The following is a 24,103-nucleotide window of genomic DNA, read 5'->3' as shown; positions in this document are numbered from 1 at the left end:
ACCTCAAAATGCTTTCAACATAGTCAATAACCTGTTTATCATGTAAGTATTAACAAGGATGAAATGTGTAAAGTTGTTGCATTAATTAATTAACAAATTATAATTTATCCATTATTAAGTATAGGGCAAGACTTGATTTAACCAAATACCAATTCTGGTTTAATGTATGGGGTATTTTTTGTTTTATATGTTTTGTGTCAACTAGTTAATTTATCAATTCATTTAGGAAACAAACCTAAATATGTTATTTACTCTGCAGATTAAAATCACAATGTCTATTAAGGCAAATACAGCATCTGAATTAATCTCCTTTAACAGTTTCAACTATTAAATGTCCTTTTAACATAATTATTAGCTTAGTTCCAAATTTTATGTAGTAGATTTCCACATCCTCTTTATTCCAACTGTGTAAATTTTTGTATAAAAAGATATTTTTTTCAACTAGAAGAATTTTTCCATAATATAAGTCTGATTTCTATCCATCCCTGTCAATATAATTATTTAAAAATCCTTTACCTAAGTGCATTTGAACTCATATTGAGACTTAAAGCCAAATATATTAGGTTATATGTAAGGGAATTAGTGGTGAAGCCGTTTCCACCTACAGGCCAGCCTGCACCCACCATGCTGTTCAGCTTACAGCGCTGGAAGCCTGGAACCTCGCAGGCATGCAGATAAGCAGCGGCTCCCACTCAGATGCACACACATAGGGCTAACCACATGCACATGTTCAGTCACTGTTAACTAATTCATTCAGGAACACTTTGGTTTGGGTTTCAACACCAAAACCTCGGCACCGTTGATTGAGAAACGCGCCTGTCTGCAATTATCTGGGAGGGACGAGTGGATGGAGGGACGGCTGGATGGATGGATGGTGGAGAGGAAACACTACAGTGGTTTTATAGTTTGCTGGCGTGACATTTTTCTCCACTATGTTTTTCTTTTCCTTTTTTCTTTCTTTTTTTTTTTCGAGGGGCAGGAAAACGGGGGCAAAGCGAGGCGGGAGTAACAGCAGGGAAACTGTTGGGAAAATGGACTGGCAATAGGGCTGAAGTGGCCTTGATTGTCACTGCTGCGCTTTCGATCGATACCTCTCTGAACAGCTAGTTAGAGAAATTTGTGCACTATCTTGGTGAGAAAGTGATGGTAGTGATCACCGGTATCCCCCCCCCACACACACTCTTTCAGAAATAGCTGAAAATTGTCCGCAACGGATCCACTTTTGAGCAGGGGGAGTAATGGCCGCTAATAACGGCTGCAGGGTGCGCGCCGCGCCGTGTTTGTCGCCGCCACTGACCTGCAGGATGTAGCCCCTGACGTAGTCTCTGAGGGTCCAGCCCAGCCCGTGCAGGATGTGCAGCACCTCCTCCTGCTTGAGCACGGAGAAGAGGCGGTCCAGGAGGATCTTGAGCCTGACGGGAACCGCCTGGGTGCCGTACAGCATCAGGCTGCTGATGTCAAACACCACGTTGGACTGGACGATCTCCACCTGGGTCGGGTGGTAGAGGTGCTGGGTGCTGAGCTTGTCCAGGGCTGCAGGGAGACGACCGGGTGACAAGGTGAGGAGGAGAAGGAAATGTGCAGCAAATGCCGAGAGTTAGTGGCTCAGATTTCTCTCCTGTCTCTAATCCAGCCTGTGACTTACTGCCATTCTTTCCATCTAATCTAACGTGGGGCCGACCCTTTTGCAGTTTTTTCCTGTACGTAGCTCCATCTATCTGCCCATCGACTCTGATGGGAGGATGGATGGTCTGTTGAAGGTGCGATATTTGCCCATTTTTATCCACACATGACATTTTGCATGCCTCATCGCTCTGAAGCACAATCTCCCACATGTTTGCCATGTCCCCCTAGTCTCAAGCAAACTGCAAACAGAACTTCCTATGGCTTTCTTACTAATAAAAAGGCCCATTTTTTTATCACCTGACTAATATTTGTCCTCCCAACAGTGTTCCATCTGAGCGGTGGAGCTCTGCAGCTCCTCCAGAGTTACCCTGGACTTCTCTGCTTATCGCCTTCTTTGCCCGGGGATTTTTATCTCAGAGCTGTAGACATCTCCACACCTTTCTCCCTGACCCGTCTGCTTCACTGGGCATTTAGATTAAATCAGATCTCTAACGAGGTGACTGGTAATTGGTTGCACCCATTTCTCATTTGCGGTATGGGAGTGACGTGGGGTAAACTAAACGCACACCCCTTCTTTATCTTTACTGATACGCTGACCCTCCGTCAGTCTGGGACTCAAATTCTGGTCCTGGAGCGCTGATGTCCTTTCCATGCTTCTCTACTTCAACACACCTGACTCCAACATAAGCTCATTAAGCGCTCTGCGGAGTGTGGCTGCATGCTAATGAGGAGCTTTAGCCATTTGATTCAGGTGTGCGGGGCAAGGGACACATCTAAAAGCTGCAGGACAGCGGGCCTGGAGGCTTTGAGTTTGAACCCACTGGCGTAGGGAAAACGTACTAAACTATTTTTGACCCATATGCATTTAAAGAACCCTGATTTATGGACTGACTCTGATGTAAAAAAAAAAAAGAAAACCAGACCAAACTGCAGCTGGAGGGCAGGTGGGCTGACATGCTGCTTTAGGTACAGCAGATTTGTTATTAGCTCTACTGTGCAACCTCAGTCACCTCTTTCCACTCTTTGGCTGTCTGGGCGACACCTGTTTGACTCGTCCTCTTTGTCTCAGTCCTTCCTTTCTTCCTTTACTTCACCCCCCCCCTCCCCTGCCTGTCTGGGTGACACCTGGTTGCGTCTCTCTCTCTCTCTCTCTCTCTCTCTCTCTCTCTCTCTCTCTCTCTCTCTGATCCTGGGACAGGCCTTCGCCTGACAACGGCAGCGCAGCCAGACACGAACATAATAAAATATGAAGAACTACTTGTCAGAGTCCCTGCCAATGCCGACATGAAATGAAAAGCGGGGGAGAGAGGAGAGATGTGTGCCTGACAGCTCAGTTCAGAGGGAGAGATTAAAAAATAGTCAATGGGGTCCTGTGCGAGCCGCTGAAGGCCTCGCAGCCTGTTCTGGTGCGGACCAAAGCCAAACAGGTGTTTTCTTTTATCTCCCCCCCCCCCCTCCTTCGCTTTGTACTTTCTCTCCCTCTTCTCCCTTTTTCTTTTACCTGCGTAATAAAACGGATAAGGTGTGGTCCCTCACCTCACTTTCTCCCCCGTAAAAAAATGTTTTTCTTGTTTTTCAGAGATGCACAAACAGCAATAAAAAAACAACAACACAAAAGCCGGGATAAAGAGCCATAAATGCTCCAAGTCCAAGTTCAAAATGTCTCCTTAGTTTTGAGGGACTATTTTGTGCATAAGATAAAAACAACTTTGTAGCATAACGTCCCAAAGCAGAACAAACACGGTCCTTTTCCATGTGTGGAATAAAAATGGACGTGCAGGTCAGGACCGTCACGGTGCACTAATATTTATTTTTACAGTCGAGCATTTGGGATTCTCTTACCATGAGCCACCCAGCCATGCTTGCACTGGTCACATGTCCGTAGGTGAATCTTTCCAGGTTGGAAGCACTCGCATGTGCAGTTCACCAGCGTGCACCGAATGGCCTGCAGAAACACAAGAAGCAAAGCGGCGGTCAGTCACCGGACAGAATAAAGACGATAACTGGAGATGCACTGAGAAACTGCCAGGGGTTTGATTGGGTTTGTTCAGGTGGATGGAAACATAAAAAAAATAATTTATTTATCAGTAAATGCATCACATGGAAAAGATCACGCCCTGTTATCAATGAGTTGTTTGTAAATGAAGACCAGTGAGAGAAGATCCAACAAGAGAAACACAATTTTTCCACAGAGCCATGTGTCGGCTTTTCATTCCTGCTGCCAGCTGATGAACTATGGGGAGGGAGGCTTCAGCAGAAAACATGGAGTATAACAGAAAAGCGTTCATCCATTTTGAAGTGTTTGCCTCTAACGTCAGGAAAAATGCTAGATGTGGAAATGATAAGAACTTTTTGAAAATCTCAGGGATAAAAGTTTGGTAAGAGTCTGTTTTTTTCTCTCCTTCTCTTTATAGTAAGTACAGCTGGCCTGGCGTTCTGTTAGCTGTGACATCATCAGGGGAGGCAGATCATCCGCTATTACCATCTAACGTAGAAAGTACTCCTGGGTCAATGTGAGCTTCTGTGCTTTCTGTGTCTCTGCTCTGTCTTCTCTACCATAGAAAGTACTCCTGGGTCAATGTGAGCTTCTGTGCTTTCTGTGTCTCTGCTCTGTCTTCTCTAAGCCCCAGTGGGTGGAGGCAGATGAGCGTTCACACTGAGCCTGGTTCTGGTTCTGCTGGAGGTTCTCCTCCCTGTTAAAGGGGAGTTTTCCTCTCCACTGTCGCTTCATGCATGCTCAGTATGAGGGATTGCTGCAAAGCCATCAACAATGCAGACGACTGTCCACTGTGGCTCTACGCTCTTTCAGGAGGAGTGAATGCTGCTTGGAGAGACTTGATGCAACCTGCTGGGTTTCCTTAGAGAGGAAACTTTCTCACCAACCTGGAGGATCTGATGGAAGCTGACTTTGGAAAGAACCTTGAGATGACATGTTGTGAATTGCCGCTATATAAATAAAATTTAATTGAATAAGATACAAGTCTACAAACTCTTTAGGAAGTAAAGGCAGAAAATGTTTTGTTAGCAATGCTAACCATGCCAATTGTAATCATTACTGTTACAGAACAAATTTAAAAATGTCCACTCTTTAAATATCTTAACTTTGTTTTTTATAATGGCAGTGAGACCTTGTAACAGACCCCTCTCTTTCTTTTTCTCACAGCTTGACGTCACCTCTGGTCCACAATGATTGATTACGACAAACAGCCTGTCATTCTGTCACGCCAGGCTTATAACCTGCATAACTAATCTGTGTTATGCAGGTCGGAACGTGAAGAAATGAAATGGGTTTGGGGGAGCATCAAGTTCTTTCATTTCCTCGGCGTATTGGTGTTGCTCTTGACGCGCTGCTGGTTTCAATAGTCCATTTGTGCTGGGTTCTTGGGTGTGGTATTCACTGTGATCTGTTTTTAATCCCCAAATCTAAGGATTAACTGCCCATCAAGGGATGAAATTCTAATCCTGTGTGATTGCCCCCAAAGTGGTCAAATAATATTTTAGCAGAATTAATCAGAAATCGGGATGTTTTCATTCAAATCTTCGTCTGTGCAGACAGAGCTTTTGCATAGTGTTTCTTGAGATTAAGGGTCGTTGGGGAAAAATTAGTGCAGCAGCAGAACCTTCTGACATTCCTAAAATCCTGATGAATGCGTAGGAAGGTAATGGTGGAGCAACATCTTCTTAAGGCAGCAAATTTTCTAATGTCTTTGAAACACAAGGCAGATGTGTAAAAGCAAATCAGAGCTTTGTAGTTTAAGTAAGTTAGACACAGCTGATATCTTTTTTTAAGGAATCTTGTAGAAGAAAATAAATATTTTGGGATATGATGATTTTTTTGAGGTTGACAAAAAAAAATATTTTAGAATTATTTAGAACCAGGGAGCCAGACTCATATTGAGGAGAACTAGTTAAATGCTAATATTCTTTCAAGTTGGCTTATATTTATAGTTGTCTTTGTCTCATAACCTGAAGAAACTTTACTGTATTTTCAGCGTTGCAGTAAAAAAACACTGATCTGTAACTTTTTGGTGGGGAAAACACACACTTTTATATCACAAGAAACATTTTTTTTTCCGGCAAAATAGTTATAATTAGAATTTACAAAGCAAAACAAAATGTTAGTAATTCCAATTTGTTTAAGAGACATCAGCTAAAATTGGCAGCGGTCGGCCACTAAATCCCTCATCAGTGCATCTCTGGTAACAGTTTTCTCAAAGGAAAGATGAATAAAAATGAAATATATCCCAATAACAGAAGAGATGCAGAAGCCAATTGTTAATGTTGAGAGAATCTGCACCATCACACCTCCTTTCCTGAAAAGGCAGACCTGTAGCATGTTTCGACTGAGGCGCCATTACTCAACACTGGAGCTGCACTTCATCTGACCTCGGAAAGCTTTTAGTACTGAAAGGTTAAGTGTCCAGACACAAAGAGGGCATCTCAGTACAGCACATACAGCATGTCAGCCCACGGCTACTGCTCTGTTGTGAAAGTCTTGACTTACATTTTACAGGAGTCTGCATATAAAATCTTACTCATCCTTCAATTAACCAAAAAAACAAAAACAAAGCAGCTACAATACAAAACGGTTGAATGTAGAAAGTGTGCAAAACCAAATAAAGCCCAGTCATCAAATAATGAAATAAGCGAAGCGGCTGCAAGGCTGATATGGAGAAATAAGAAGACAGAAATAAAAGCAGAGAATAAAGCACCGTAAGAAAATAAAAAGCATTAAGCATTTAAGCCAGTTCTTCATTCGTCATATATGTGTATTTTTTTTATCTTATTCAGATAAAATGATGAACAGATAAAATGAATGAGTCAGCTTAAAAAGATCTGCAGCTGCAGGAGAAACGTTGCTTATCAGACCTTTCTTTCTATTTTTCTTTATGAACATAAACATGAACTCTGATAACGCGCACTGTCTTGTGCATTATATTAAGCAGGGGCTGCATCTGGTGTCTGCAGAGAGGATTTTTAGTCTGTACATTTTTTTTTTTTAAATCAAAGAAAATTAGTACCTGTCAAGTTTATTTTGACAGGGAACTCTAAAGCATACAGTTGTGAGGGAATCAGCCAGAGATAAGGAGGCTGTGGTGAAACGTCCGCTGCCTCTCACGCTGAAACCTCACCCATCAGCTGCTGAACTTTTATGAATTGATGGCGGCCACGCCTCAAGCGGCGGCCTTTATGTCGCGATATCAGGCCCAATCAGCACCTCAGCGGCACAGATCAGAGAGCTCAGATCGATCAGAAAGAAGCGCAGAATATCTGAGCCTTTTGCTGCAGGTCCACAAACCGAAGGGCAGGTCCAGGTGCTTAAGAGAAGGACATGAAAAAGTCTGTGGATTAGCACCTCTTCCTGCAGCACAACACATAAAACCTCTAATCTAGTAAGGGAGCGTAAAATGCATCAGAATCCCCTCCTGCTCGCTTTGAGGTGTTACAAACCAGATTAGTTCCTGCAGGTGTCAAAACGAACATGGGCTAATCTGAGATTAAAGGCAAAATTACACCACTTCTAACCACGTCGCCTCACAGTTTGACACCGGACGACACACGAGACGAAGGTGATTTGAATTTACGCCCCTTTTTAAGCTCTCCAGGTGCTTGTGAGGATTAGCCGTCACGCATCTGGTTGAAGCGCACACACAGAACGTCGCCGACTTAATTCCAGGCGTGCACGCCCTTAATTGGCTGAGTGTTGTTTCCCTCAACGGACTGTAGGCGGAGCAGGCTCGGCTGTCCACAAGTAATCTTAAGGTCATAAACGTGACCATTTTTAGACTTAAAAAAAGGCCAAAAAGCAGCTGCTGTTTGGTGTTTGCAAAAACATTAGTATTCATAAAACTTTTAATCATATTTTTCTTTTCTTTTCTTTTCTACAAAACCACATTCTTGTGCCATTAAATTTTTTTTGCCAGTTCTTGCAGTTCTCTGGGTTAGAAATACCAAAAATCACTACATATTGCAAAAACCGATGGATTATTCCTTTAACTAAAATCCTCGGTTTATGCTGTTAACATAGTGAAAAATGTTGACCCAGATTGTTGACTTGGAAAAGAAACCACCGCCACGCAAAGTTCTGTTCATATGAACGTTGACAGCGGCTTCGTTATAAGCATTGGATCTATATAATGCCCTGATTAGATTTCTCTGAACTTCTTGGACAAAATTAAATAAGTAAATTAGTGAAATTAGTGACATTAACATCACGCCAGTGAGTGGTCTTCATGATTTAAACATATGTCTGTCTGTTTAGGGTAGCATTAGCCTTTTACCTACTGAGGAGTTAGCTAAAGCTAGTGCTAGCTATATTCAGAATTCATCCAAAAAAGTCAATGAAGTAAATATTTAGAGGCCATACCTTTTGGCGAGTTAAATCTTAAGTGTGAATTTAGTTATCCGAATTTTCAATGAAAAACTCGTAGAGTCATCATTATGTCCATGAGTCTAAATATGATGCTTTTATTTTGAAAGAATCCAGGTTTTATTGGCTTCTCCTGATTTTTTTGACATCTCCTAAATAAGCACCTTTGCGCAGAGTTCCTCATTGTTGGCAGGCTTCGTTAAACTGAGAGAAAAGTGAGACTTTTAGCTCATAAAAGATTGATGCTAAATTTCACGTTTTCACAAAGACAAGATTTAAGTATTTATCAACACAAGTCAACTCTAAAAAGGATGTTCACATTTTGTGGAAAACCAAGAAACAAAAGTTTGACTGGTTCGCAGGAAATGCAACTTGAATTTAAATTGTAAAACTAAACATGGTTTAAAATACTAGACCTTGTTCATTTTGACCACTGTCTCTGTAAGAGATACCCGTTTTTGTTGAGAACATATTCTGCTGTCATGTTTGCTGTTGTCCCAAGAAGATAAAAACCATATCATTAAATGGTGCTTTAAAAAACTTTGTTCGTTTAATGGTTTGGCCCTCAACAAAAACCAAAAGGGCCCTTTGGGAAAATTAGCTGCCCACCCTTGGTATAGACAGTGCGCAGAATTTGCAATGTGGGGACTTTATTTTAATGCTGTGGGCAATATTTATATCAATAGATCATAAACAGCTGGATTATTTAACCAAAGCGGTAACATTTTGCAGCTGAAATGATGTTGGGAACCAGATGCTTTTTTTTCTTTTTTGTTCTTCTCTTTTATCTTTCACCCCACGTTAAACCCGCTGTGCATTTTCTCTTCCCGTCTCCGAGGATCGCGCTTTAAACATCACGCCGTCACACGGCGCAGGCATTTTGGATCGGTGCGTCTGCGCTAAGCGAGATCGGTGGAAATAAAAACTAAATGGAAATATCAAATGCACCCTCTGCTGTTTACAAGCTGAACTCTGACAGCTGACGAGATAGTTAAGGGGCGTCTAATATGGCAATTAGAGCATGCCACTGTCTGCGGGGCTGCCGCTGCTGTGACAAGGCGCCCTCTAATCACTGACTTATTACGCAGGCTTGCAGCACCTCTCATATCTGGCCCATTAAGCAGACAACAGCATTAAGAACTGCAATAAAGAAGCAGCAACCCCCCCTTTAACTGAGTGGGTACAGACTCTGCTTGTTATTTCTTACTACTAGGATGTTCCCTGTTAAGTTAGGAACTTATCAGAGGCAAGGCAAGGCAAGGCAAGGCAAGGCAAATTTATTTATATAGCACAATTCAGTACAAAGACAATGCAAAGTGCTTTACATGATTAAAATATAGCAAAATAAAACAGAATAAAAGCAAGTAGGAATAAAATATAGATAGAAAATAGAACAAAAAAGTGGTGATTCAGTTAACTAGGACAGTTGAAGGCAATTTTAAACAAATGTGTTTTTAATCTTGATTTAAAAGAACTCAGGCTTTCCGCACTTTTACAGTTTTCTGGAAGTTTGTTCCAGATAAGCGGAGCATAGGAACTAAATGCTGCCTCTCCATGTTTGGTTCTTGTTCTAGGTATGCAGAGCAGGCTGGAGTCAGAAGACCTGAGTGGTCTGGATGGTTGATACACTGATAACAAGTCTGTGATGTATTTAGGTGCTAAGCCATTTAAGGATTTATAGACTAACAGAAGTATTTTAAAGTCTATTCTCTGAGATACAGGGAGCCAGTGTAAGGACTTTAGAACTGGTGTTATGTGCTCTACTTTCTTAGTCTTAGTGAGGACGCGGGCAGCAGCGTTCTGGATCAGCTGCAGCTGTCTGATCCACTTTTTAGGCTGACCTGTGAAAACACCGTTGCAGTAATCAATTCTACTAAAAATAAACGCATGGATTAGTTTTTCCAGATCCTGCTGAGACATCAGTCCTTTAATCCTAGAAATGTTCTTCAGGTGATAGAAAGCCGACCTTGTAACTGTCTTTAGATGCTTTTGGAGGTTCAGGTCTGAGTCCATCACTACTCCCAGATTTCGGGCCTGATTGGTGGTTTTTAGCTGAAGCGACTGAAGCTGTGTGCTAACTTTTGATCTCTCCTCTATTGGTCCAAATATTATTACTTCAGTTTTGTTTTTATTCAATTGGAGAAAATTTTGGCACATCCACGTATTGATTTCTTCTAGGCATTTACTCAGTGCTTGAACTGGTTTATAGTCACCTGGTGACATGGTGATGTAGAGCTGTGTGTCGTCTGCATAGTTATGGTAGCTGATGTTGTTATTTTTTATTATCTGGGCTAGAGGGAGCATGTAGATATTGAAAAGGAGGGGACCCAGAATGGACCCTTGGGGAACCCCACATGTGATTTTTGTCATCGCTGATGTAAAGTTACCTACTGATACAAAAAAGTCCCTGTCCTTTAAGTAGGATTTAAACCAGTGGAGAGCTGTAGCAGAGAGGCCGACCCAGTTCTCCAGGCGCTCTAACAGAATGGAGTGATCAACAGTATCAAATGCTGCACTAAGGTCCAATAGAACCAGCACTGTGGTTCTTCCACAGTCTGTATTTATATGGATGTCATTAAACACCTTGATAAGGGCGGTCTCTGTACTGTGGTGAGCACGGAAACCTGACTGGAAACCATCAAAGCGGCTGGTCGTTGTTAAGAAGGTGTTTAATTGTTGAAATACAACTTTTTCAATGATCTTACTGATAAAGGGGAGGTTTGAGATGGGCCTGTAGTTCTGGAGTAGAAGTTTGTCTAAATTATTCTTTTTCAGCAGTGGTTTGATAATTGCTGTTTTTAGGGACTGGGGGAAAACACCTGACAGGAGGGACGTGTTTATTATCTGAGTCAAATCAGACGCTATGACAGGTAAAACTTTTTTAAAGAAAACTGTGGGTAGAACATCAAGACAGCATGAAGAGGAACTTAGCTGCTGAATGATCTGCTCTAAGCTTTTGTGGTTTATTTGGCTGAATTGGGACATTTTGTCAGGATAAGTTCCAGCTGAATAAAGCATTGGTTCTGGTGTTGATATGGTAGTACAAACTGATCCTCTAATTTTTAGGATTTTCTCAGTAAAGAAGTTAGCAAATTCATTGCAGGCCCTGGTGGAGTGGAGTTCTGAAGTCACGGACACAGGAGGATTTGTTAACCTGTCGACTGTGGCAAATAAGACACGAGCGTTATTAATGTTTTTCTTAATGATCTCAGAGAAGAAAGATTCTCTTGCATTTTTCAGTTGTAAGTTATATCTGTAAAGTCTCTCTTTATAGATGTCATAGTGAACTTGGAGTCTATTCTTTCTCCACCTGCGTTCAGCTTTTCGACACTCCCTTTTTTCACTTCTAACTGATGGAGCATTTCTCCAAGGAGATTTTTTCTTCCAATAAAAAACCTTCACTTTAACTGGAGCAATGCAGTCAATGATGTCTGAGACTTTAGACTGAAAGTTATCTACTAGCTCATCTACTGAGTTGCAGCCCAAGGTTGAAGTAGCAAAGTAAGCTTGAATAAAATTTTCTGCGGCATTGTCCGTAAAGGTGCGTTTTCTTACGATGTCCCTTCGGCTAAATGAGTCACTGGAAATGATACATTCAAAGGTAACGGAGAAGTGATCGGATAAGGCAACATCAGTTACATTGACCTGTGAAATGTTTAGACCTTTAGTGATGATCAAGTCTAAAATATGTCCCTGTTTGTGTGTTGGCTGTTTAACATGCTGTGTTAAACCAAAGTTTCTAAGTGTGTCACACAGTTCTTTTGCACTTCTGTTTTCAGGGTTGTCAACGTGAAAGTTGAAGTCTCCAACAATAATTAAAAAGTCATAATCGACACATATCACAGACAGCAGGTCGCTGAAATCATTAAAAAAGTTTGATGTGGATGTGAGACGAGAAAAAGGAGAAATCCTTGTGATATTATGGCATCAAAGTGTGTCATTTCCTCCTGGATCAAAGACCAAAAAGAAGGTCTGACAAACGTAAGAGAGAGAAGGTCGTTTGGAAAACAACAAGAAACAGTAAATCATCAGCAGTCCTTCTGATTCTCACAGTCTGCAGCCCTGCCTGAACCTACATCTGATCCCACCGATACACTTGTACATATTTGTCACAGCAGGCAAACGAGGGGAGGAAATGCGGCCAGATACTCCACATTAGTCACCGTGCGAGCGTCTCGCCAGCGTTTCCTTTTTGGCTCGCGCCTAAAGAGGATGATGTTCAGCAAAAGAAGGACAGAGCATGGGCTGGAGCGGAGGGAAGAATTTCCCACAACGCCGCAGCAATTAGACCCAGACAACAGTCAACACTCACGCACAGCTGCTGTGGTGCCGCTGCAGCCGGCGATGTAACCGAGCGTCGTTTTTCCTTTTTTTTCTCTGCGCTTATCTTACTCAACGTTCTGCGTGTGACACTGCGGGGTTTTGTTTAGCCAGAGGCTTGATGTTTCTTGGATGTTTTGCTTGGCCCGCCGCCGCTGTCCCGGCCCAATTGTATAAACACTGACAGCGGCGATGGCCAGCATCGGACTCTCAATTAAAACACTCTTGAGAGGACAGATGGAGTGAAGAAGTTGAAGAAAGGGGAGCAGCAGAAGGTCGCAGGTCGTTTTAAACAGCCTGCATATCTCAATGTCACAGAAATAAAACTAGACAAAATGGACTCATCTGTTAGCGTCCCAGTAAGGATCTATAAAAGCTTCATCTTTTGGAAAAGGAGCTTCCTCTCACACGGACAGCTTCAGACAAAATCGCTGGTGGCACAAGGGCTGCTGTAGATCTGGGGTCTGGTTGATTTGGCCAGATGTTTAAACTCATTATCCTGCCCCAAGACCCAATGATTACCCACGTTCAGTTTTCTGGCAAAGGTCAGCGTTATGCACAGCATCCTGGCATTTCAAAGAGTTTGTGAGGCCTGTAAGAGGAACAGGCTCCTCCACCATGCCTACCAGAGGGCAAGAGGTGGTTTTCCATCCTCCTTCCTTCACTCTGGTGAATCCAACATGACGCAGTGAGCCTTGGAGATCTGTATTTACCTCCTCGCTGTGCATGGTGAGGCGTTCTGAACTTGTTCATTACAGTTCTGCTATTTTAGCTCCGACTTTTGATTAGTGAAAATTAGGGAAGTGGCTATTAAAGACTTCTTCTGACTTCAGAAGATCTGAAAACTTCTGTCTTCTTTGAGTGATGTCTTGTCCTGCCTTTCCAATTCTGATGGGTGGCTGAGTGAACGATGCAAAAATAGAGCTAAAAATAAGGAAATGTTTCTTGAAATATAAGTATTTTTCCTTGATTTGAGCAGATAAATAGGACTATTTGCCAATGGAATATGATTTTTGCACTTAAAATAGGAACAATTCATCTCCATCACCTTATTTCAAGTGCAGTATATCTAATTATCTTATTTCAGGGGTAGAAATACTTCCATTGGCAAGGAATCTTATTTACCTGCTCAAATCAAGGGCAAATACATTCTTTTCAAGAAAATTTGACTTATTTTTAAGTCTCTTTTTGCAGTGAAAGCTTTGTTTTGTCACATTCACACCTCAAGGAAACAGGAATCATGGATTTCAAATGAGAAGTTCCTAGAAATTCACACTAATTAAAAAAAATGTGTCAGTTATATTTATTTTATGCAATATTTAAGGGAACATGAAGTAGCGCCACTGGCTATTTTCTAAATTAAAGATTAGATATGTCTAAAGTTTCAACATGAGGAGCCAAAAAAACTCAATGATTGAGTTTCCTGAAGCAAAAGAAGCCCTGCTGATCCTAAACCAATATCCTGTACAATTGCATTAGTGCCCTGATGTAATGTTTTCTAAGGTTGACACTGTAACTAAATGCCACAGGAAACTGCCAAAATACCAGTTGCTGCGTTGGTTTCAGCCTCCCCAGATCGTCTCTTCGCTCTGCTCAGCTGCAGCCAATGCACACAGCTGCTGGATGCTGGGTGTGTTGTTCCTCCTACTTTAATTGAAACCTTTAGCATGTTCAACACACAGCCACAGACCGCATCTCTTGTTTGGTGAGTTAAGCAAAGCCGAGATTTAAATGAAAACCCCGTGTGAGCGCGAGGCTCTGCGGCGCTGGCTTCAGATTTAAATTTGTCTCTGCTCAGGGTCACTGTAAAACACAGGGAGCATCTTGTCCTCTCTTCCACCCACAAGATATTATCTCATCCGTGAGCTTGCTGCCGAAATGCCGTCAATTTCCTGCGAGAAATGTGCGGCCAACGTGTGCAGGGAAAGAGGCGCAGCAGCCTTTGCGTGTCATAAAAACGGACCCGGGCTCCGTCAGACAGGTCGGGCCTTCACAGCGTCCATATTGGAACCAGGTGACAAATAAAACACGGCAGATAAAAAATCAAAAAAAAGACGTCTTTGAAGTGTGACGCAGCGTGCCGCAAAAGTACAAGGGAGCAAATAGCTCACGCCAAGGCTAATCTGTGATTGTTTGATTTTATACGCGGAGTTGGACTTCAAGCTGAATTTCCAAAAAGCACAAAATAAACAACAATCCCTTCTACAATTATGCTAATTTGAAGCAATGATTTATTTCAGAAGGCAACCGAGTCGGTTTCCCCCTGAAGTCCCCACAGCATCAGGTCAGCTCCTGTCAGCTCTGGTTTCCAGAGCCGACGGCTGGCAGTCACCGAGCCAGAGGTCCCTGTCCTCCGTGCAGCTGTGCATCTGGGTTTTGACACGGGGCAGAGCGACCAGAGCTATGCTAATGGAAACCAAATGGGGCGTGAGCCCCCGGTGGATTACAGAAGGAGAAGAGAAGCATGTGTTTTCATGAATTCATGCAAAGAACGGCGACCCCACTCGTTTCTGTTTCCTTTTCCCCCTTTTCTTCTGTCAAACAAATGGGAGCAGCAGCATCTGCTGCGTGCTGCTCTGCATGAGGAACGCTCTTTGTAACTGGACCAATTTTCTAATTTATAGTCAATCAGCAGACGGATTTCAGAGTAAATACACAGTTTGTAGGCAGAATCTGTCGTTTTTTTTTTTTTTTTTTAAACGTTGAGCTCCAGAGGGGCATAAGCAAGAATGCAGAATGGAGAAAGTTTTTCCAGAGAGCGATGAACGACCAGGTGCATCTGAATCCCATCGCACCGACAACAAACTGTGTCTGTAAAATGTGAAACACGAGCTTCAGATGTTTGGCAGTCGTGCTGCGCTTTGCTTTCACCTGCTTTATTGAAAACAACCCCCCCCCCCTCCCTCCCATTGTATCTGAAACAGAAAGATGGACATTAAGTGTCCGACGCATATGGATGAAGTTTGACTGTTAATGCTGGAGAATGAAGCAGACCGTCCTGCACCTTTTGTTAAACCCGTCTGCTGAATCCTGGTAAGGAACTGTAAACATGTCGGACTGAGCAGTCTAAACAGGCCGACAGTGAGTCAGGAAGTCTGTCGCCCGCTGCCGTTCCACCTGACGGCCGGTTTCGGCTCCGGTTTTTGGGACTCCAGCTCGTCCGCCGGCACAGCAGCATGTGAGGCTGCTTCAGAACCGAGCTCAGAGCGGAGAAACCTGCTCAACGTTTGTGAGCCGACGGTCACAGAGAGCTCCGACCCATCGGGTTCTCCAGCCGGACCGGCCCCGACTCACCCGATGATACATTTCTGTGCGTGCGGCTTGACGGCTGCCTGTGAAGTGGACGGATAAAGGACCCAGCTGGCTTTGACATTGTGAAACCGAGAGGAAGAGGGAGCGATCCCGGATCAGAAAACACAAGCCTGTGATCTCACTATCACATGCCATGCTCTCGGATTGTTACCAGCACCGGTGGACAGATGTACCACCGCGTCAGCTCTGTGCTGGGCCTGCGAGTTCAAATAGCTATGTTGGCCGGAGAGCGAGTGCATGCAGAGCCCCCCCCCCCTGAGTCCCAGCCCCCGGCTCTGCTCGGCTCACCTCAAAGCATTTCCCCAGGCAGAGATCAAACCAGGCGCCCAGTGACAGACCTCTGGGTCTGCAGACACAGGGCCAGGTTCAAAGATGGGTGCAGGGGAATGCAGGGGAGGGTGGAAGGAGAATGAAGGGATGCAGGAGTAAGGGATGGGGTCAGGGGCAGAGCTCGTGCATCAAGAATGTTTTTTTTTTTTTTTTGGGTGCAGTAGGATAAAGCAGGTAGAAGACACAGATTTAAGACCCCAAACGTGTTTGAGATCTTGCGCTGAAATACTGTCATAGCATCATAATCAAAATCTGAAGACGTTTTTTTTTTTTTTTTTTTGTGGAAGCGTGTTTACAAAATTTATGTAGTGAATATTTACAGTTTATATTTATGCATATGGGGATTTGCAAAATAAATATTCATAACCCTGAAACCTTTTCATATTCTTCCAGTCCTGCAACCAACAAATATCAATGTTTTTCAGAAGGATTGTATATGATAGACCAGCAGAAAAGCATGGTGTGGTGCAGGAGTCTAATTTACCTTTTTAATAAATATCTGCTATAGAAAATGTTATTTCTAACTTTTTCAAATAGAGGGTGGATAGATCTTTTTTAAAGAAATGTTAATATTTGTGGGAAAGTATTTAAAAAAAAAGCTCATAAAGTAGTTTCTAACCAAATCAGAAGAAAAAATAGAGCTAAAAATATATCAGTGGTACTTTTGCTGTCATTTTGTTTTGGACATTCAGTACAATCATTAAATTTAAAAAACTACTAAAACCTGCATCTTTGTTAGTCAAATATCTCTGTTAAAAGTTGTTTCTTTTTCAGTTTTAGCCAATGTTATTAAGGGCCATTGTGGAAGATCCAGAAGGGCCACTTTGTTGACTCCTGGTCTAGTACAGAAGGAAAAGGAGACATAGCTCTCAAAATTTCGATACATTTCTATTCAGCGACTGAGTGAATACTCCGTAGAAACAGCGTTTGTAGCAGAGAGTGTGTGTAAGCGTATATTTCAGGTCTTGGACTGTGATTTTGCCTTTTCTAACACACAAATATGCTCTGATCTTAAGTGTTACATTACATCTCAGGCTGTTTAGGGTTATTGTCCTGCTAGAAGGGGAACGTTCACAGACACAACAGCAGGCCACACTTTTCAGTTATGTATTAGTAAAAGATTGAAGTTTGTGCTTCTAACGTGTTAAAATGTGGAACAGCTCATAGTAAGGGACTGTAAATTAGCTGCTGAACAGAACTTCAGAAGTTCTGTTGAATAGGAAGCATTTTTAGACGCATGCTACACTTAAAAATCTGATTGTGACAATGACAAATCTAAGTTTTTCCCACAGCAACATTGGTGTGAAACACTTTATGACGTATAATGACAGCATTTAAAATTTTGTTATTTCAATGCATAAACTGGTTAATTTATGGCCTCAGATGTTCATAGAAGGCTTTCTGTGGTTTAGACAAACACTTCCTTATCACAGACCATTGTGGGGGCAGAGGAGGAAGGAAAACAAGGAGGCCATTGTCGTCAGTATATGGTAGATTTGCTCTGACCTTCGGCCTATCAGAGGGAGCCAACAGCTGCTGATAAGGCCAGCGCCGTGTCCGACTTGACACTTGCACTTGTTGGCCCGCCGAACACAAATATCGCAGCGACAAACCGCAGACGGCCGTCGGAGGCTTGTGGGAGGGAGGCGAAGCCGCGGCGAGACCAGATGCATGTCTGGTTGATGGAGAAGGACGGAAAGAGGAGGGGGGGGGGGAGAGAGACCCAAGGAGCGGTGGAAAAACAAAAGACGACAGAGAGGATGACCCGCTTCATCTTCCTCCCTGAGACGAACAGAAGACATTAGTCAGAAAATAGCGGCAGTCACTGCCCAGACGTACCGCTGACCCCTCTGTGACGGGACTTCTCCATCAGCGCCGATGATAACAAACACACGCAGCCTTGAGTCGACATGAAGCCAGCCCTGCAGAGACTCCCGTAAATGAACACCCAGTCACCGCTTCTCAAAACGGCCCCCACAATCTCCCACGTAAAGCCATCCTGCGAACACACACGCACACACTGAGCCGCGCGCACGCGTCCACGCCGTGAATTCCCCTTCTCCAACGGACTCGCAGCCAGAGAAAGCTTGGAAGAGCTCCTAAATGTAATCTCGCCAATTGCTCTTTGTTTTCCTTTCGACCATTTTTTAATGCAGAAAAAGCACGCGCTAATTGCGAGCGAGCAATCTCCGAATTATGTTTCTCCAGCCGAGCAGCGCTGCAGCTCCAATGGTTTTGTTTCGAGACACGCGGCCCGGCAATAATATTTGTTTCTTTGCTCCGCGTTTTGTTCAAACAACATGTCAGCGACAGCGGTTCACTTGTAAACACCTGGCCCTGCGTGCACAGCAGCAGCTGGGGGAAATGCAAAAATCTGTGATGAAATAAAGATTATTACTCCGAAACCAGATATTTACATGCACTGCCTAAAAAAAGACACCAAATTGTTTTCTTCCCCTCGCTCCGTTACATTAAACTAAATTAAAGTTTTCCTGTTTTAGGCCAGTTTGGATTACGAAATCTGCTAAATCCCAAAACAGTGAGAATAACATTATATAGCTTTCCTTCAATTCCAGTATTTACATAAACTTTGCTTTAAAAAGGTTTCAGAAAGTAATTTTGTACCTCTGCTAATGCCACTCTGCGAGGAAGAAGCCACTACTCCGACAACAACGATTCGCAAATGAACACAGAACTAAATAGTTTAGAGACATATTTGGTGATCCGATGGAGCTAAAATTTAAGTGTTTTTCACCGGTCCACCTTTGACGTATGAGAGCGGCAACGTCGTGGCGTGTGGGTGTTCTTCTGCAGGAGGGACTGGTGCAATACACAAAATGGATCGCGTCATGAGCAAGAAAGACAATGTGGAAATGTTAAAGCAACGTCACAAGCTATGATTCGGGAAGTTTTAGCCATAAACTTGTTGCAACGTGGCTTCAGGACAGTAAAGTGAATGTTTTGGAGAGGCCATCGCAAAGACCTGATCTCAGTCCAAGAGAAGATGTGTGGGCATTGGTCAAAAAGTTAATGTAGGCAAGGCGGCCTCCAAACCCAAAATGTTTGACCCAAGTGATCCCGTTTTAAAAGGCGATTTTAACAAACGTTAAGGAAATGTGTGCAAACTTCTGAGTTTAGAGTAAGTTTAAAGAAAAGAAAATCTCTCATACAAAACAGAAATAATTCAAGCAATCCTAAAACAGAAAAAAAGCTTTTGTGTGATTTAAAGTCAAGCAGCCAGAAAACAAGATAAGTCTTTTTTGGTCGTCGATATATCTGGTCTAAGCTGTGCAAATGACCTCAGAACAGAACTACATTGTCAGATCTGCATGTTTCATTTTTACCTCGGCCACCATAACGAGAAGCTGCTTTCTGATTCAGACGAGCGGACCCAGGAGGAAGCCCAACGCGCCATCGGTATTTACCGTCTCCGGCGACAGCGAGAAGAAGGACAGACATGCAGGCAGAGCGAGGGGGGGGGGGTGACTCTTCAGCCAATAGCTGAACCACGGCGGTGACAGCCGTGTCCCTCCTGAAGCCACACGGCACGGCCGAGCGTCTGAGACGGCGCGACCAAAGGGAGGCTCCATCTGGGAACGCTAATCTTTATCAGCCTTACAAAGTTCACAGATAGGGGCCAGAGCGGAGGCGAGTCCCGCGCTCAGACAGGTGAGAAGGAAGAAGGAGAACAAAAAGTGGGAGGAAGAAACTGATAATTGGATAAAGGAGAGCAGACGCTCAATGATCGACCTGGTCAAATTACAAAACTCCCTCTTAGTCCCCTTCGTTTGGCCTGAGCTGGATTCCTTATTTCTGCAATTATAAAGCTATTGACTAATTCGGCGTATGCTCGCGTGTCTCCCGGCCGTAGAGAGCTGCTGTGCCGTCGAGTCGTTAACTTTGACAAATTGTGACAGACTCGTTTTATTGCCACCCAATCAGGAGAAACAAGGCTGTGGCAGAGGAGTTAATGAGTGGCATGTTTCTCCCCCCCCCCCGACCCTCTTCCACTAAGATTCCTCCGAATCCCCCCGTCGCCCCTCCATATTTATAATTTTACCACATCCTAACAATAACACGGCCAGCGCTCAGCACAAAACACGCGGCCTAATGAATCTCATGCCTTCACCGCGCTGAAATGGCCAGTAAGTATTACCAGCTGCGACACTCTCCCTCACCCCCCCCCCCCCCCTTTGGCAGTGGCACGGAGCGCGGGAGTGCACGGGCGATGGAGGAGTGGGGAGTCACGCAGACACATCTGAGTGCAGCTGGACCAGGGAGGAAGAAGTGAGGCGGAGGAGGAGGAGGAGGAGGAGGAAGACCACAAGTCTCCATGTTTCCAGCTGCCTTTCTCAGGGGATCGGTTTTCTCTCCCTCCTCTTGGTTTTTTCGCAAGGCCCTTCTGGTCCCAGCTTACTTGAAAATTCCCCAACACACACACACACACACACACACACACACACACACACACACACACACACACACACACACACACTGATCCTCCTCCCCTCCCCAGCCATCCCCTCACATTCGGCCATCTTTGTTTGGACAGGGCTCAGGAGTTCCAGAAAAGCTCTCTCAGATGTGCTGAAGTAAGGGAAAATCAAAACAAACTGGCCCTCACACACACACACACACACACACACACACACACACACACACACACACACACACACACACACACACGCACACACAGAGTGATTTCATGTGCGCACACAAACACCAACAAGTCCCTCACTCTCACACATAATGCCATGCAACTGGATCCACATACATGAACGATTTCACATGTGAGAGGAGCTGAAATACCAGCTTCATCCAGGGAACAAATTTGCAACAAGATGGAAAAAAAAAAAAAAAGGTAAGCGGCGTGCATTCTTTTATATTAAAGCTCCCCCCATGTCTGTGTGTCTGTGTGTGTGTGTGTGTGTGTGTGTGTGTGTGTGTGTGTGTGTGTGTGTGTGTGTGTGTGTGTGTGTGCGCGCCCTGATCCAGGATCGCAGCAGCAGGGCACGGCTGAGCCATACCTCGACATATGTTACCTCTTTGTGATATTGACTTTGTTATAGCTATACGAGTGGGAGAGCGGAGCCAAGAGCTCGGGCCGCGCAGGAGTGGGGCCCTCCGGGTTCTCTGCAAAACAAACACCCCGAGCGAGCGCGAAAAACAGAAAACACAGCAGCCACTAAAGCGCTTCATCCGCACCGGTTCAAATAAGCTCTGAAGCGTCCCTCGCTCGCGCTAACCACGGCGACGTTTTCGCTCTGGATTAGGAGCCGTTTGTGCGTCCAGGGTGTTGCTGGTATAGCTGGCCTGGCCTCCTGTCTGCAAACGAAGGGTTAAAAAACCTCAGAAGTCTCTCTGTCTCACCGAGGTTCACTGCACTCTTCCCAAAGACGTCAGTGACATTCCTCACCTGCTCTTCAGGCGTGGCTTTTTGACGTGCTTTAGCCTACTTCGTGTTGTCAGACAGGTTCTGTTAAAGCAGGGGTGTCAAACTCATTTCTATATGGGGCCACTTTGGCGTCTTTAAGTCATTAAAAAGGGCCGTTTGCACGTGTATAGACGATACTTTTCATTTCATAATTTCATTCCAGTTCAGATAGAAGTATAACAAATGCACAGTAACATAAAAGTAGCAACCTTAGGCCCAGTTTATACAGTTTATCTGCAAAAAAAAGTTGATATTGGGGTGAGTTACACTTACAGGAGGCACAGTTTTAGCCACTTTATACACTTTAAAATGATATATGCCTCTACTTTATGACATGATATGCCCTTCTTTTGGCTCTTGAGGGCCGAATAACTTACCTTGACGGGCCGGATTCGGCCCGCGGGCCTTGAGTTTGACACCTGTGTGTTAAAGGGACTTCTTGAATTTGCAGGTCAAGCAGTAATCAGGCTTGATTGAGTGAAACTGGCCCAAAAATTGGGGTCTATCCCAGTTTATTACTGATTTCAGGGCCAGGTTAGTTCAAACAGATTTTTTTGTTTTAAAGAATTAAATCAATATTTGAAAATGCCCTTTTGAAGTTAATTTTTGATTAAAAAGCGTTAAAAAGCAAAAAAACAAAGCAAGGGGGCTCTTTTTTTCCACGGCACTATATATAGAAATAGCCGATTGATGATAAATTATTGAACAAAATGAAATACCTGTTCTCAGATTGTTAAAGCTAATTATATAGATAAGGCAGACTGCCCCCTCTGGTACAAAACATCCCAAAGTGTGTTTTCTGGTGGAAAACATGCGTCAGAAATGGTCCGGTTGGTGGATGACCCAAAACAGGGAATCCCTGATGCCAAGGCTCATGTGCTTTTTATTTGATTGCTTTGCAGAAATAAAAGATTGATTATCATTTTCATATTCCTGAGAGTGTGAATCCCAACCCGCGTCTTCCCCGAGTGATGACTTTGCCTCTAAATTTGAATAATGAAGTCGAGTCATTTGAATATTCCCTCTGTATTAAAAAAAAAAAACCCTGATGTTTTTACACCATGCAGCAATATTAGCCATGTTAATTGGGCTCTTTGGACTTTCCTAATAGAAAGACTAAATTAATTACTTATGTCGACAAAATGTCAGACGCGCGGATGTAATAACTACAACTGTTTCCAGCCACGTTTGTTTTCGGCGTGTGCCTCGGCGTGTTTGTGTTTGGGGCGAGCGGGAAACGCTCGGCGAGGGTCCGGTAGTTCGCGTTAGGGCTAATGAACGAGATGGGAACAAAGTGCTTTGACATCCTCTCCGTGTTTCATCTGTGGCTCTCGAGGGCCCTTCTCCAACACTCATCCCCTCCTCTCATACTAATCAGCCACAGCGCCGCAGACTGTTTAGCTTGCAGAGTGACTCGTGTTCAGCGCCGACACACACACGCCGATCTGAAGTCCGAGCAGCTGCCAAACCCATGCGTGTTTCTGCGTGTGCGAACTGTGTGATCTGATCATTAGTGCGTGCTGCCCAGTGTGCAACCCCCCCCCCCCCCCCCCCAACCACCACCACAGGGGGCTTTGAAGTTAAACATTTTTTTTTTTTTTTAGCTTATGGCTGTTTTTCAGACTTGAAGAAAAACGGTATCAGCGCATTTTTCTCCTCAACTGCGAGTAAACATTAGACTTTAGGAAAAGACGGTGATGCGGGCGACGTTGAGCGTACCGGGGAAAGTGGGATCAGGTTGTGTGTGTGTGTGTGTGTGTGTGTGTGTGTGTGTGTGTGTGTGTGTGTGTGTGGACATGTTTTAGTGCACAGCGAGCGAGTGCCGGAGAGGGCCTGCTGATGCCATGCTTCATACGACCCCTTGAAGTGGAAATGAGCTTCTTCGGTCTCATAACTAGTCTGTTCTCACAAAGTCAGCAAACTCTGACAACCCCCCCCCACACACACCACCCCACACCCCCCAACCCCGAAGATCTGATGACATTTCTCCACCTAGCCCTGTGGTCAGCATGCACTATGAATTCACAAGCCATGCAGCCCACACTCAAGAACTCTCTCGGTATGAAATTGGCATCTATCTCATTGAGAATGGAGTAAAACTGGACTTTTTTTTTGGCACATTAAGGTTTTGGTTGATTCTTTTTTTTCCATATAACACAAACTTAGTCCACAAAGACGTAAATTCAGCGTTTAACCTGATCAAGGCCCTCGTTTAGGCCCAAATAAATCCCAGTTTAAATCCCATTTAACCACACTGCAAAAACAGAACTAAAAATAAGCAACATTTTCTTGAAATGAATGTATTTGCCCTTGATTTGAGCAGGTAAATAAGATTATTTGCCAACAGAGTTTGTATTTTTACCCCTGAAATAAGATAATTAGATATATTGCACTTGAAATAAGATGATGGAGATGAATTGTTCTTATTTTAGGTGCAAAAATCTTATTCCATTGGCAAATAGTCTTATTTACCTGCTCAAATCAAGGGCAAATATATTCATTTTAAGAAAATGTTGCTTATTTTTAATTCTATTTTTGCAGTGCAACGTGAAGCTTGAAATATTGGTATCGATAGTCAGGTTATTTTAATGTGTTTATTTAGTCTTTCCAATCACTTCATCACCATTGGAAATCGCAGATCGCCACAGAAACATTGAGCCGTGCAACAAGACGCCTTGTGTATATCATGAGGCATGCGGTTAAATTTATAA

The 24,103-nt window shown here is 43.7% G+C and overlaps 1 protein-coding gene across 5 annotated transcripts in view; it reads right to left on the bottom strand.

Annotated features, from left to right (window-relative positions):
* The window catches only part of bnc2 (basonuclin 2), a 210,839-nt gene that overhangs the window by 53,063 nt on the left and 133,673 nt on the right, over positions 1–24,103 (bottom strand). For all 5 annotated transcript variants that reach the window (XM_036137581.1, XM_036137582.1, XM_036137580.1 and 2 more), the window contains 2 exons: positions 3,469–3,571; positions 1,298–1,533 (listed from right to left, as the gene is read on the bottom strand). In XM_036137581.1, the coding sequence (XP_035993474.1) occupies positions 1,298–1,533; positions 3,469–3,571 (339 nt within the window). The remainder of the gene's footprint in view (positions 1–1,297; positions 1,534–3,468; positions 3,572–24,103) is intronic.

This window comes from Fundulus heteroclitus, chromosome 5 (genome assembly GCF_011125445.2).
Source record: "Fundulus heteroclitus isolate FHET01 chromosome 5, MU-UCD_Fhet_4.1, whole genome shotgun sequence".
Lineage (NCBI taxonomy): Eukaryota > Metazoa > Chordata > Actinopteri > Cyprinodontiformes > Fundulidae > Fundulus > Fundulus heteroclitus.
Note: the sequence above shows the minus strand (reverse complement) of the source record. Positions and strands in the feature narration are given on the sequence as shown.